General features: G+C 38.2%; 1 protein-coding gene across 9 annotated transcripts in view; it reads left to right on the forward strand.

The window, feature by feature from the left end:
- The window catches only part of RBPMS (RNA binding protein, mRNA processing factor), a 186,189-nt gene that overhangs the window by 88,787 nt on the left and 83,837 nt on the right, over positions 1-13,565 (forward strand). For all 9 annotated transcript variants that reach the window (XR_010134954.1, XR_010134951.1, XR_010134952.1 and 6 more), the window contains exons 2-4: positions 1,433-1,510; positions 4,459-4,497; positions 5,971-6,033. Coding sequence is in view for 4 of the 9 variants with exons in the window: in XM_063709186.1 (XP_063565256.1) it covers positions 1,433-1,510; positions 4,459-4,497; positions 5,971-6,033 (180 nt within the window). In the remaining 5 variants the exon portion in view is untranslated. The remainder of the gene's footprint in view (positions 1-1,432; positions 1,511-4,458; positions 4,498-5,970; positions 6,034-13,565) is intronic.

Below are 13,565 nucleotides of genomic sequence, written 5' to 3' on the forward strand. Positions count from 1 at the left end.
TGGTGTTTCCCCTGTGTTCTGTGTTTTAGTAGACACTAAGCACATAGTGTGTACCCTACACTTTGCACTATATGTATTTACATATGTGTCTTGAATGACTTTTATTAGTGGCACCATAGCCAGGTACCTTGTACATGGTGGCCTATGTGTTGATTGTGCCTTAAACACAGTGGGTGGAAGACAGTATGGCGATTCCTCAAAGATCTAGAAGCAGAACTACCATTTGACCTAGCAATCCCATTGCTGGATATATACCCAAAGGAATATACGTCATTCTGTTAGGAAGATACATGCACGTGTATGTTCATTGCAGCACTATTCACAATAGCAAAATCATGGAATCAACCCAAATGTCCATCAATGATAGACTAAATAAAGAAAATGTGGTACATATACACCATGGAATACTATGCAGCCACAAAAAGGAACAAGGTCATGTCCTTTGCAGGGACATGGGTGGAACTATAAGTCATCCTCAGCAAACTAACACAGGAACAGAAAACCAAACACCACATGTTCTCACAAGTGGGAGCTGAAGGATGAGGGCACAGGGACACATGATGGGGAACAACACACATTGGGCTTGTCGGGGGCTTGAGGGGAGGAAGAGCATCAGGAAGAATAGCTAATGGTTCCTGGGCTTAATACCTAGGTGATAGGTTGATCTGTGCAGCAAACCACCATGGTATGTGTTTACCTTTGTAACCTGCACATCCTGCACATGTACCCCAGTACTTAAAATTTAAAAAACAACAACAACAACAAAAATGCAATGGGAACAATAGTCAGTGAGGTTGGCCCTGCTGTTTTGGAACCAAACAGATGAAGAGTTAATGCATTTTGGTTACTATTTAGGTGCATTGGGCTTAACTGTACATTTACATTTATTAAAGTTATTGTAATTAATGCCTATGAGGAAAGCAGCAACAAAACAAGCAGGAGGAAACAAATTGTTTTTATATTATTTTTGAAGCACGTTATATAGGCCATATATTTAGGGCAGAGGAGTGGCAGATTTACTGTGCTCATGTCATTTTTTTCTTAAGCTAATATTTAAATTATATGGAACCTCCCCCCATCCTTCACATTTTTAGAAGTGTGCAATGGCTAGTTGGGAAAAGTTAGCTTGTAAATTTAAATCTACTAGATGTAATTCACTCTGAATAATTCACATAGAAATATTCACGTGTTGGCTTAGGGGATGTACCTTAAGATTACACAGAAGGCTGCGTCTCCCCTAAAATTTAAAAAGGAAAAAAAAAGTGTTGGCTTAGTGGCGTCTTAACAGTGAAGTATTCGTTGTATCATGGAAAGAGCATGAATTTAGTATGAGTTGTGGAATATTTGGAATAATATGTTTCTGAGATATCAGGTGAGAGTTAACTCTCTGGAGTGTCCACACCCTTGATCACTTCCTAAATTATTTTTCCAGGTCCGGACCCTATTTGTCAGTGGCCTTCCTCTGGATATCAAACCTCGGGAGCTCTATCTGCTTTTCAGACCATTTAAGGTACCTTTTTTTATCTTTCAGAAATTATAAAATGAAACAAAAGTCTGTATGCTTTCTGGGAGCTTTTTGGAGCAAGAAATGAAATATTTGAGAAGAAAACAGATGTTTTTAAAAGGTTAATGAGTAAAGGAGATTTAACAACTGAGTTCTAATGTACAGTCTCACTTAGGATAATTACATATTTATATTTCAAATGCAGTAATGTAAGTGAAGATTTATTTCTAGTTTCATACCTTATTATTTGAAATAGTACTGTTGATACTGTTCTTTGGAAATGTAAATAGGTTTTTATGAACTGAGTTAAGAACCTAACCACCGTTATTTTGTCCATGGCAAAACTTTCAAACAAAGTAAAACAAAATTTTAAAGGATACCTAGGTGTAAGTTGACGGTAATATTTCCTGGTGTTTATTGAAATATTTAATGCAGTTACCTGTCCTTCCTGTGGGAATAAGATCACTTGATAGATACTTAATGCTGCTAGGATTGAAAACTTCATAGGAAATTAGACACCAAGCACTTAGTAGAAACTAAGCCAAAATAACCATGCTGCCAAGAAGAAACCTTTTGAAGGTTGGCCTTTGGAGGATAGGAGAAAGCTGGAGCTGATCGAATCGGGGCCCTGGAAGGGATATGTTCCTTCTCTGGAAGGGCCTGTGCTCAGGAAGTCTTAAGTTGGTCAGTGTGGATGTGTTAGCAGCAGTGCCTGGCAGAGACCACACTTATGATTAGGTGATGGGCTATCTTGATTTCTGGTTAAAGATCATTCTCACTGAAGCAGGTCCCCAGTGAAAGAGGCATGACAGGTTGAGGGATAGGATTCAGCTTCTTAGGAAGACGGAATTGGATATGACAACTAAAAACTCTAGTGCTGGGGAGGAGGAAGGAGGGTTGCAGGGGCAGCCAGTTAGAACCAACAAAGATAAAACAGTCTATCTTATGTGCCAAGAGGGCACCATGTCATAATGGACATAACTCCACCTGACAGCCGTCGCTTTAATGCAACAATAATGATGATGGCACAGGGAAACAGAGGTCAGGTGCCAGGTCAGGTGGGAGGAAGTGGGAAAGGAAGAGAAGGTGGTATGGAGAGAGTGCCACCTTTTATAGAATTTCCTGAGTTTCTTCTGCCGGGTTGTACTTTTATAAAAAGGACCATTTTTCTATCCTTTTTATAGAATGCAAACTTTTAAAGCAAATTGATCTTCTTAGTGTATAAAATACTGTTATGTTTTGGGGTGTATAGAGAGAAAGACATTCACCAGCAAGCCCTTTATATGAAGTATTAAAGTATTGTCACAATCCTTTCAAGTGAGTGAGTCTCATTTTTTCAAATGAGGAAAATGCAACTTGGAGCAGTTGAATAAATTGTGCTCAAGTTTACACACATAAAAAATGGCAGAGCCAAGATTCAAACCCAAGCAGTCTGACTCTGCCCTCTCTGTTCTGAACTATTACGTTATACTGCTTTTCTGTTTGTGACTTGAGAACACAGTATATCCCTACCAGTGGTGTTTTACTTGAGTGAAATATCCAATTGTCCTTTGCCTTCGAGACCTTCATGGTGTTTAAACCTCTAGTTTTTTCAGAAGAGAGCACCTTGAAGAAAGGAAGAGGCAGAGCTGTGAATCATGACCTCTCTGGCCATAAGAGCTCAAGGCCTTTGAGGTGAAATGTTTATAGTAGCTAATTGGTAACATAGTTCTCTGCTGGGAAGATGTAAGGATGAATCAATCTCAACATCCTGCCCAGAAACCCCAACGAGAAAATCAGCACCCTAGTACATTCCTGACAACGCTCTTTTAATTAAAGTCCCTGGAGGCTGACCCTAGTCTGCAAATCTGTCTCTGCACTGATGTGTGTAGTGGTCAATCATGTCAAGTGGTGTGTTTTTCCCCTGTGTCGTCCGTTAATGCGAGCCACCAGCTATTGATTATTTTCAGAAATAAACACATTTTGTTATCCTTATCTTGAGGAGCTGGGAGGGGTGAAGAGAGGGAGTGAAAGAGGGAGGGAGTGTTTCTGTCTTCCTTGAGCATGAGCTGGAATAAAAACCCGAAGGGATTATTTTTGCATGTCCCCATCAGAAGAGCAACATGAAAACTGGTTCCTTCAGTGAGTAAGCAAAGTAACTCAACAAAATTCAACATCATTGCCTGCTTAACCATTTCTGGCAGTTTTGAAAATGTGGTCAGGGAGTTTTACCAACTATATTTTTTTGAGACGGAGTCTGGCTGTGTCTCCCAGGCTGGAGTGCAGTGGCGCCATCGGCTCACTGCAAGCTCTGCCTCCCGGGTTCATACCATTCTCCTGCCTCAGCCTCCCAAGTAGCTGGGACTACAGGCACCCACCACCATGCTCGGCTAATTTTTTTGTATTTTTAGTAGAGATGGGGTTTCACCACGTGTCGATGGTCTCAATCTCCAGACCTCATGATCCACCCACCTTGGCCTCCCAAAGTGCTGGCATTACAGGCGTGAGTCACCGCACCCAACCCCAACTATATTCTTAATGTTTTATTGTTGTTATTTTATAGCAGCTACATGACCAAATCAATACATGGCTCTGACCTTCCTGTTGTATTAAATTTACTCTCTTTCCTTGCCTATTTCTGTAAAACTCCTATTCTTATCTAGACCAAGAAAACAAAAAGATTGCTATTAACAGAGACACTCATTTTTCTACCATTGTGTAATTTCATGAAGAAAAAAATAGAAGAAAGAGAAACAGATAAATCCATAGATTGATTTTTTTTAAAGGCCCCAAGAATGCAAACAGGTGTGTGTGTGTGTGCACATGCACATGCATGTGTGTAATTTGCTTTCCCAGATAACTTAGAAGACATTTGTAAGAGGAGTTAGGTAATCAATAAAGAACTTATTTTTACATGAACAAGATGGTATCACTACAGTTACTTTTGGCTAAACTTGGTTTTTCTTTATTTTCAGGGCTATGAGGGTTCTCTTATAAAGCTCACATCTAAACAGGTAAGAATTTCAAAGTGGCATATAAAGATCACTTTTTTACTTTCCTCAGGAATGTTGCTGGGGCTTGACATTCTTTTTTTATTCCCATTAGAATTTGAGGGGTTTTTTGTCTTTAAAATTAAAAGTGAGATGTATTAGGAATTAGCACAGGAAAATGCTTCATAATTCTATAATCTTCAGCTGGAATTTCAGGGACTGTTCCAGAGGAAGATAAACACAGTGATATATTGAGATTGATTTTGTATGTTCAATGAAAATAGTGGTTTATTATTTAAATTCACTTTTATTCCGAAGTCTTTCCCATTTCTTTTAATGAGGTTAAACAAACTTTTACAATCAATGTGAATATCAGATAGTGAAGGATCATGCTGTCTGTCAAACCCCTAAATTAAGGCAGAGTCCCGAGTCCGGAATGGAACAGAGAACGTACAAAATGGAAGTGGTAGTCAGTGATTCTAATAGTTCCTACAAGCTTAGAGATTGTAGCTATATACTTTTTTTTTTTAAGCTAAACACTTGGCATACACACCTCTCGAATCACTATTCATCTCTCTGGCTCATGAGAAGAATGATCTTGGAGGCACCCTTCTGTACTGAAAGACAGGGAGTCCAAAGGGATTATGGCCTTTCTGTATTTACTCAGAACAGCCTAATTAAGAATATGATTTTTTTTTTTTTTGAGACGGAGTCTCACTATGTTGCCAGGCTGGAGTGCAGTGGCGCGATCTCGGCTCACTGCAACTTCCGCCTCCCAGGTTCAAGTGATTCTCCTGCCTCAGCCTCCCAAACAGCTGGGACTACAGGCGCACGCCACCACGCCCAGCTAGTTTTTGTATTTGTAGTAGAGACAGGGTTTCACTATGTTGGCCAGGATGGTCTTGATCTCTTGACCTCGTGATCTGCCCACCTTGGCCTCCCAAAGTACTGGGATTACAGGTGTGAGCCACCCTGCCCAGCCAGCACAGGATTTTTTAAGGCATCCCTTAGGATTTGAGATAGGAATGTTCACTTTGTAATTTTGGTCATGCAGTGAGAGTCCAGGGGTTTTATCATTGTGTCATTGTATTCTTGCACTTACAGTGTACCAAAAGGTGATTCGGTTCTCTTTCCATTTTAAAAGATGAAGAAACTGAGGTACAGTGAATTTGATTTAGGAAAGTAGAGCCTCTCCAACCCAAGTTTTCCTCTATTCCCTTGTTCACTGCTGTTCACCTTTCAACCACTTCTAGAGTTTTTTATGATTCTCTAAATCCCCAGCTGTGCTCTTGAAGAACTACCCTCACCATCCCTTTGATTCATATTAGAAATTTGGCTAAGCCACTGAGTCATGATTCTTTGGGACTTCGCTTTCTTATTTCTGCCCATTGCCTGTGGTCATTTCTTTATCTTAGCTCTTCAGTTTGATGTCACCCTTGACCTAGAAAAGTAGACATCATCTGATTTTTTTCCTTCATATTTCTTTTTTTTTCTCAGCCTGTAGGTTTTGTCAGTTTTGACAGTCGCTCAGAAGCAGAAGCTGCAAAGAATGCTTTGAATGTAAGTACTAATGATGTAATTGTAGGGGGTTTCCATATGAGGTGGTGGGAAGTAATGGAATCTCTTTGGACAGGAAATCAAGTGGAAAGAATATGACTGCACAGTCTAAGAGGGAGGGATTCATCAATTTAATTAGCGCTTTAAAGAGCTTTTTCCAAGAATTGTGATCAGATATGCAGATTATTAAATAGCACTCTGCTTTTTGATTGCTTTGAATGAAATGCTCAAAATATCTGACATCTGATGATGTGGGTCTTATTTTAATCTAGCCCCATCCCATCCAATGGTGGTGCGTAGTGCTGCTTTGTTTTTTCCAGAGGAGATATTTGAGGCGTTAGCTTGCTCATCATTATACTCTAAATGACTATGCTCAGAATAGATTGAAATCCTGGCTTTTTTTATTTCATGAGGCTTTCCTTTTAGATATGCAGCATTAAAAAAAAAACTGGTTATAGCCTTTATTCTGGTTGATTAAAAATTTACATATAAGGCTTTCCCAAAAGATGTGTGTTGTAATAGAATAAATTACAGTCATTTGTAATTGAGTAGATATATCTGTATTTGGTTTGTAGGTATGTTGTTTGCCATGTGTTTTGAGACTTTTACCAGTATTGTTTTGGTGAATATTTTTCCTCCTTAGTATGTTGAAAAACTAAACAATTTAAGGGAACTAAGTTAGAGAAGGTGAAAGGAAGCAGAATGTGGTTTCAGATGCTGAGGATGAATCCTCTGGTGAGGAGTCTCAGCGAAGGCTGGCTGCATCATGCTCTAGGCAGTCGGCCTAAGTGGCTGTGAACAAGTGCTGACTGAAGCACTCAGAGTGTTTAGGGTGCTTCCTACAAGGCAGGCAGCCACTTGACTGGTTGTAATACAGGTACCATTTTGGAGGCATCTGGGAACTTGTGTCTGGCCTTTGTGTTGCTGTGGTACCTGCAGGTACCCCTGGCAGCTGCTCCTTTGAGTAGACCATGCAGAGTGCTGTTGGAGAGACCTGATATAGGCGATGACTTACAGGTCCAAGGAAAAGTCTTTATACTTCATATAATGGTGTCATTGATACACAACCTTAAAAGGTTTTCAGACTTTGGAACAAAAATGTGTACACTCTGAGAAGAAACACCTTAATTGTTGTTGGTTTTTCATATAAAGCATATAGGAACATCTTAGGATTCCAGGAATTCCAGAGTCCAGACTTTTTCTGGATTTGGATAAATGACCTTGTCAGAATAATTGCCTACTCACTCTGTTCCTCTCCTGTATAACAAAGTATAAACCAATTATTTATTGAGCACCAGTGGTATACACCGAAGCACGGTGTATAACTGAATGTTTTGATATAAAAGTTGTTTTATGATTTTTGCATTGAATACGTAAAAACCAGAATTTTCTCAGTATAATGACACTTTAAACTTAAAAGTAGAACCACAATTTCAATTTAGCAGTGTTTTGTTTTAACCAGGTGGGAACCTTCTAAATGCAGAAATATTCTGGGTCCTTTAAAGTTATGTTAGATGAAGTTTTCACCATGTTCTTTTCATTGTTCTTACAAAGGAAGTAACAAGCAGTTGAAGCTTCACAGACTTGGCTCTCATTGCTTTACTGTATTTCTCCTATGTGTATAAAGATGTCACTGACTCATTTTCTGAACAATAGGCTTTTATAGTGACCTGTCATCTGACAAGGCAACATTCCCTTAGGTGGTAGGTTGCATTTTTGTTTTTTAAAGATAACTGAAGGGTTTTGTTTGTTTGTTTGTTTGTTAAAGAATAAAGACATGGTGTTGCTGTATTGCCCAGGCTGGTCTCCAGCTCCTGGACTCAAGTGATTCTCCCTCCTTGGCCTTCCAGAGTGTTGAGATTACAAGCGTGAGCCACCACACCCAGCCTGAAGTTTTTTGCTTGTTTGTTTTTGTTTGTTTTTTAATGTTTAAATGATAATAGTCAAAAAAACTATGTTTCCTCACCATACTGAGTACAGTGAACATAATTTCAATTTTTCTTGGTGCCCAAAGGTTATCATTACAAATAGCAGGTAATGAACCTAGTGTAATATAATGATAGAGGTGTTTAACCCTGTTTGCCCCTGTGCCAGCTGGCCGCAGATCACTGTTGTCTGATCTTGAGGTCTGGTTTTAGGTTATTCTTCTTGCACTAGGCTCTCCATTCTTTTTTTTTCACTGGCAGCACGCCTTTCTTTAGCACTGTCCTCTCCTTTAATCATTAATAGTTTGCTACTTATGTGTTAATAACTTGGGAAGGACCCCAAATAAAACAGGTCTAATTCTGTCCTGTTTTGTGGGCCTGAGGGAAAATTCATATTTATCTATGGAATAATGAGCCTGGGCTTTCTGCTGCCCAAAGCTGACTTACATAAGAGTGTAGGACATTTACTGAGCTCCTGGCTGATCTCTTTCTTGACGTTTTGAACTTTTCTATGTAAAGTAGTAGAGGTATTAGAAATCTTTCCAATGTTGTAGTTAGGGAAACAGACGTGGAGAGGATGGGTGATTAAGTCAGCATGTGTAAGTTTAGAGCTCCAACTAGGAGGCAACTAAAAGTAAACTTCTTGCATCTAAGCCTTGTCCATTTTATACAACATCCTTTTGCTTGCTTTGCACATGGGATGTTGCTGCATTTTTCCTTGTGGCAGTTACAGACTATTTAATTCACAATGTCCAGGACAAATTGCCACCATAAAGTTTGGTATGTGACCATGGAGCAGACCCATTCAAGGTAATATATTTAATCATGAAGCTAATAGGTATATTCTTTGTGATCCAACATATTAGGCTCTTTTTAGGGTCATCTTTTCTAATTGATGAGTTAAAAACATATGATGCTTGTAGCCATTACAGAATTTTCTCCTCCCATGTCATCTGTCCAGGGTTCTCTTAACATTTTCTTACTTTCATTTGGAGAGAGAATTCAATATTGTAATGTTTTGTTTTATTCCACTATTGAGAAACATATGCCTGAATCCAGTAAATTTCTCTGTGTATAATAGTTCAGTGTTATGAACGACTTCTCCATGTTTAGTTTCTCTTTTTGTTGTTTCTGTCTTGATTGCTATCTGGTTCAGTTGTTAGTATTAATGATTAGTCTTTTCTCAAAATGACTAATTTTTAAAATCTATTTTCTTCCATTTTTGGACTGGGCTTCAGCCATTTTGATAATTGTGTGGAAAAACATGCTCAGATTGAATTAAGTTGTAACAGTGAACTTTTATCAGGGAATTAAACCTTCTAAAGTTAAATACAGTACGTTTTGTTTCTATAGCAAAAAGTCCCACGTTAGGCAAAGAATAACCCAAACCCAGACTTCTTTTCAGGTTATCTTTGGTCTCATTAATCCACATCATTAAAAACCCCTTCATTCTTTAACCTGACAGCAAAATATCTGACCTATTCTTTGTCTTTAACTCACTTTGTAATTTCTGTACCTGTGTTGAATTTCCAAGCTAAAGGAAGGGGGCACTGAAAATCTTAAGTATCAAATTATTTTTAGGACTTGTTTATAATTTTGGAAAGTAAGTCAAATGCACTAATACAGGGAGTTAGCTAGATTTAGGAAAAATTCTGATTTGTGGAAATTTTTAAAAGGAACACAGGAAGCAGCGCATGTTGAAGGGTAAAGATCCCCAACAGATGCAGGAGTAAACCATCTAGCTATTTCCAGCAACTGTGAGGACCTCAAATTGTCATTATTGTCTAGTAGGAATCTTGTTTTTATAAATAGGAAAGATTTGTAGTTAACCTTCAATTCAGGCTTGTGCATGATCTCTGCCAACCTAGAGATCTCTGTAATGACCTGTTATGGCATTGTTTTGTCTTACTGGTGTTTGGAAATTGGTCATTATTTTAAAAAGTTTTGGACTCTTTAGTATATGTGCCATTCATTTGCTATCCTTCCTTCCCTGATTTTGGATAGTTGTTATTAGGCTAGGTTTTATCTTAGACTGTATTATGTTACACGAGAACTAGAGAAGTCTGTGTACATCACTACAAATTGCCTTCCCAACCAAAATTGCTTAGGCTAGTGTAGTAATTTGCTTTACTCTCAAACTATACTCATTAATCTAAGTGATCTCTAATTATCAGTGAACCTCCAAGTTCAGTGTTCTTTTTCTTCCAGATAGCTCTTGAGATGTAATTTGCATATGATTCACCCATTTAAAATTTTCAATTCAATGGCTTTTGGTATATTACATTATTTTTTTAAATTATGGTAAAATACATTTAAAATTTTGCTATTTTAATGACTTTTAAATGTACTCTTTCTTGGCATTAATTACATTCACCATGTTGTGCGATCATTACCACTATTTCCAAACTTTTTCATCAACCCAAGCAGAAACTCTGTAGCCCTTAATGCAGTAAATACCTCCCCATTCTCCCTTTTCCCCAGCCCCTGGTAATCTCTAATCTGCTTGCTTTCTCTGTGAATTTGCCTATTCTAAATAATGAAATATTTGTCTTTTTGCTTCTGGCTCTTCTTTCTTAGCATAACATTTTTGAGATTCATCCACGCTGTGGCATTTACCAGAATCAAATTCCTTTTTATAGCTAAATAAAATTGTATTATATGGATATGTACATTTTGTTTATCCATTCATTTGTTGATGGACACTTAGATTGTTTCCATGTTTTGGCTATTGTGAATAAGGCTGCAGTGAACACTGATGTGTAAGTATCTGAATCTGTTAATTCCTTTGGGTATACCTAGGAGTAGAATTTCTGGATCATGCGGTGATCATATGTTAGCTTTTTGTTTACTTTGGTTTGTAATTTTTTTCCATAGTGGTTGCACCATTTTGCATTAAAAACTTGTTCCTGTTTTTAAAATTATAACCATTCTAGTAGATATGAAGCAGTCGTGGATTCTTGCTAAATGCTGTTTGACTGATTTTAATAGTAGATTTGATTTCTGTAGGAATTTCACATGACTTAAAATGTTTCTTTTAGCAGGGACAAGTAACATTTCTGTGACAGTTCTAAGTAATGGAACTGCGTTTGTTTTACCTGTCAATAAGTAACAGAAGGGGGAAAAACTCAACTCTCATATTACTCTTTTAATAAGACAGAACTTGAAGGAAAGGTATTTTCTCAAGGTCTAAATAGATTTTAGAATAAAGAGTTGAAAAGCAGTTTTGTTTAAAAGAGGTAAAATGGCTGCCACTCAGACTTCCATTGCAAAGAAACCTTAACAATAAATGGAAAAACTGTATGTAAACTAAAAATATATAAGATATTAAATTATTTCTTGACTATTGAAAAATTTTGATTCAATAGTATTTGCAGTTAAGAGAGAATTTTAGAAAGCTTTAATTTGTAAGAAAATATGCTGAGAAAAGACTTGATAGTGTCAGATGTTGAAAAAACAGCTGATATGATCAGGAAAACTTAGCCCTATTTTCATTTCCATAAATTCCTGGCATTCAAATAAACACTACAGTTATTTATAAATATCACAGTGATTACAGCCTTGTACATAATTTGTTGTACTAAATAGTTTGAGCTTTCCAACTACCAAGGTTCTTTACAATTAGATATAATTAATTCATTAGTTCTATACCAAGTTTCTCATTTGTGAGATGGAGGTATTATTTACTTTGAAATGGTAAAGGGAAAACAAGCAAAAGCATTTGCAAATGCTCTGTAAGTAAACCTATATCATGAATGTATTTTCTTGGCCAGAAGTACTGGTATAGACCGTTAAGTATGGAGGGATACCAGGGCAGTCAAGACCTGCACTGGGTACATAGAAACATTTTGGCTTGGTTAGACAGTCTCTGTTTCCTGTACCACAGGTTTTCCTGACAGCCTGTGCAAGTTAGGACTTTTGATCTTAATATTTGTACAGCTTGTGAGTTAGGTGAATTATTTCCACCAAACAAAACATTTTACGAATATAAGCATCCAGATGGCCTATCTCAACTCCCATGGCCCCCACCAGACACTATATCAATATGTTTCTTATCAGTTTTGAAATTTTCTCCTTAAGTTTCATTTAGCATATTGCTGAAAGTGGGTTAAAGAGGCCCAATTAGTGAGATCCCAGCTGGGACTTTTAGATGGGAAATATGCAGGATTGCCAGATGAGATCATGGGCCTGATCTAGTGTTTATCTGTTAAATCTGTTTATAACTGCTTAACTCTTGACTTGCAGACTTTTAAGGCAGCCATTTGACGTCACAGGGTTGGGAACTAGGCTTGTGCCAGTATAAAGCCGCTGTGATGCGGGGCCATTGGGCCCTTCTGTTTTTCTCAACTATGTGCATGCACTTTGGAGCTTGACAAACAGCTGTGTCCAGTGAACTCCCCACAAAGAAAATTGAAATTGACGCACCATGAAAGGCATACCACCAAAAGTGACTCCTAACCCATGTACAATTCAGAAAGAAAGCACTAGTTAACAAGTGCCCAATGTGTGATTATTTAGTTCTAGAATCTGTCCACATTTTCTTTGTTCTGGCTCTGTTCTCTTCATGGTGGCCCTGCAGTTTTTAGATGTTATAAAACCTCCCTACGATTATAATAGCATGTAAGTTAAAAGTTGTTCTGAAAAAAACAAATGAAGATGCATTTATAAGTAGTCTTCAGTCTTTGCCTGAAGAAGAGTAAGTTGGTTATTTGAATTTATGAAGCATTTACATAGGAAACTAGAAAATAAAACACTAATAAAAGCGCCTTGCCAGGCGCAGTGGCTCACGACTGTAAGCCCAGCACTTTGGGAGGCCAAGGTGGGTAGATCACCTGAGGTCAGGAGTTCAAGACCAGCCTGGTCCAACATGGTGAAACCCTGTCTCTACTGAAAATACAAAATTTAGCCAGGCATGGTGGTAGCCTGTAATTCCCTTAGGAGGCTGAGGCATGAGAATCACTTGAACCTGGGAGGCGGAGGTTGCAGTGAGCCAAGATCGCACCACTGCATTCCAGCCTGGATGACAGAGCGAGACTCCATCTCAAACAAACAAACAAACAAATAAATAAATAACATAACATAACATAACATAACATAAAAAAAAATAAACAGGATTCAGCCCAGGTCTGTATCCAGTGCTCTATCCAGTGCTCCTACTCTTTACCAGGCTGGCCAATATGGTGAAACCCCATCTCTACTAAAAGTACAAAAAAAAAAAAAAAGTTAGCTGGGCATGGTGGCGGGTGCCTGTATTTCCAGCTACTTGGGAGGCTGAGGCAGGAGAATCGCTTGAACCCGGGAGATGGAGCTTGCAGTGAGCTGCGATCACGCCATTGCACTCCAGCCTGGGCAATGGAGTGAGACTCTCTCTCAAAAATAAAAATAAAAAATAAAAAAATAAAAGAATCTCAAGGAAGTTTAAAGAAAGAAAAGTAGTCGGAAATTTTAGTAGCATCCTTTCCCCGGAGAATTAGGGAGGAAGAACCACACGTTCTCACACATGAACCAGTGTATATTCCAATGACAAGTATATGTGGAAATCTCAACTTCACCCAGCTCTTCTCTAGGTAAAACACTTCCATCAGATAATTACATGACTGTGTGAAATAGCTG

Source organism: Gorilla gorilla, chromosome 7, assembly GCF_029281585.2.
Source record: "Gorilla gorilla gorilla isolate KB3781 chromosome 7, NHGRI_mGorGor1-v2.1_pri, whole genome shotgun sequence".
NCBI classification, from domain to species: Eukaryota; Metazoa; Chordata; class Mammalia; order Primates; family Hominidae; genus Gorilla; species Gorilla gorilla.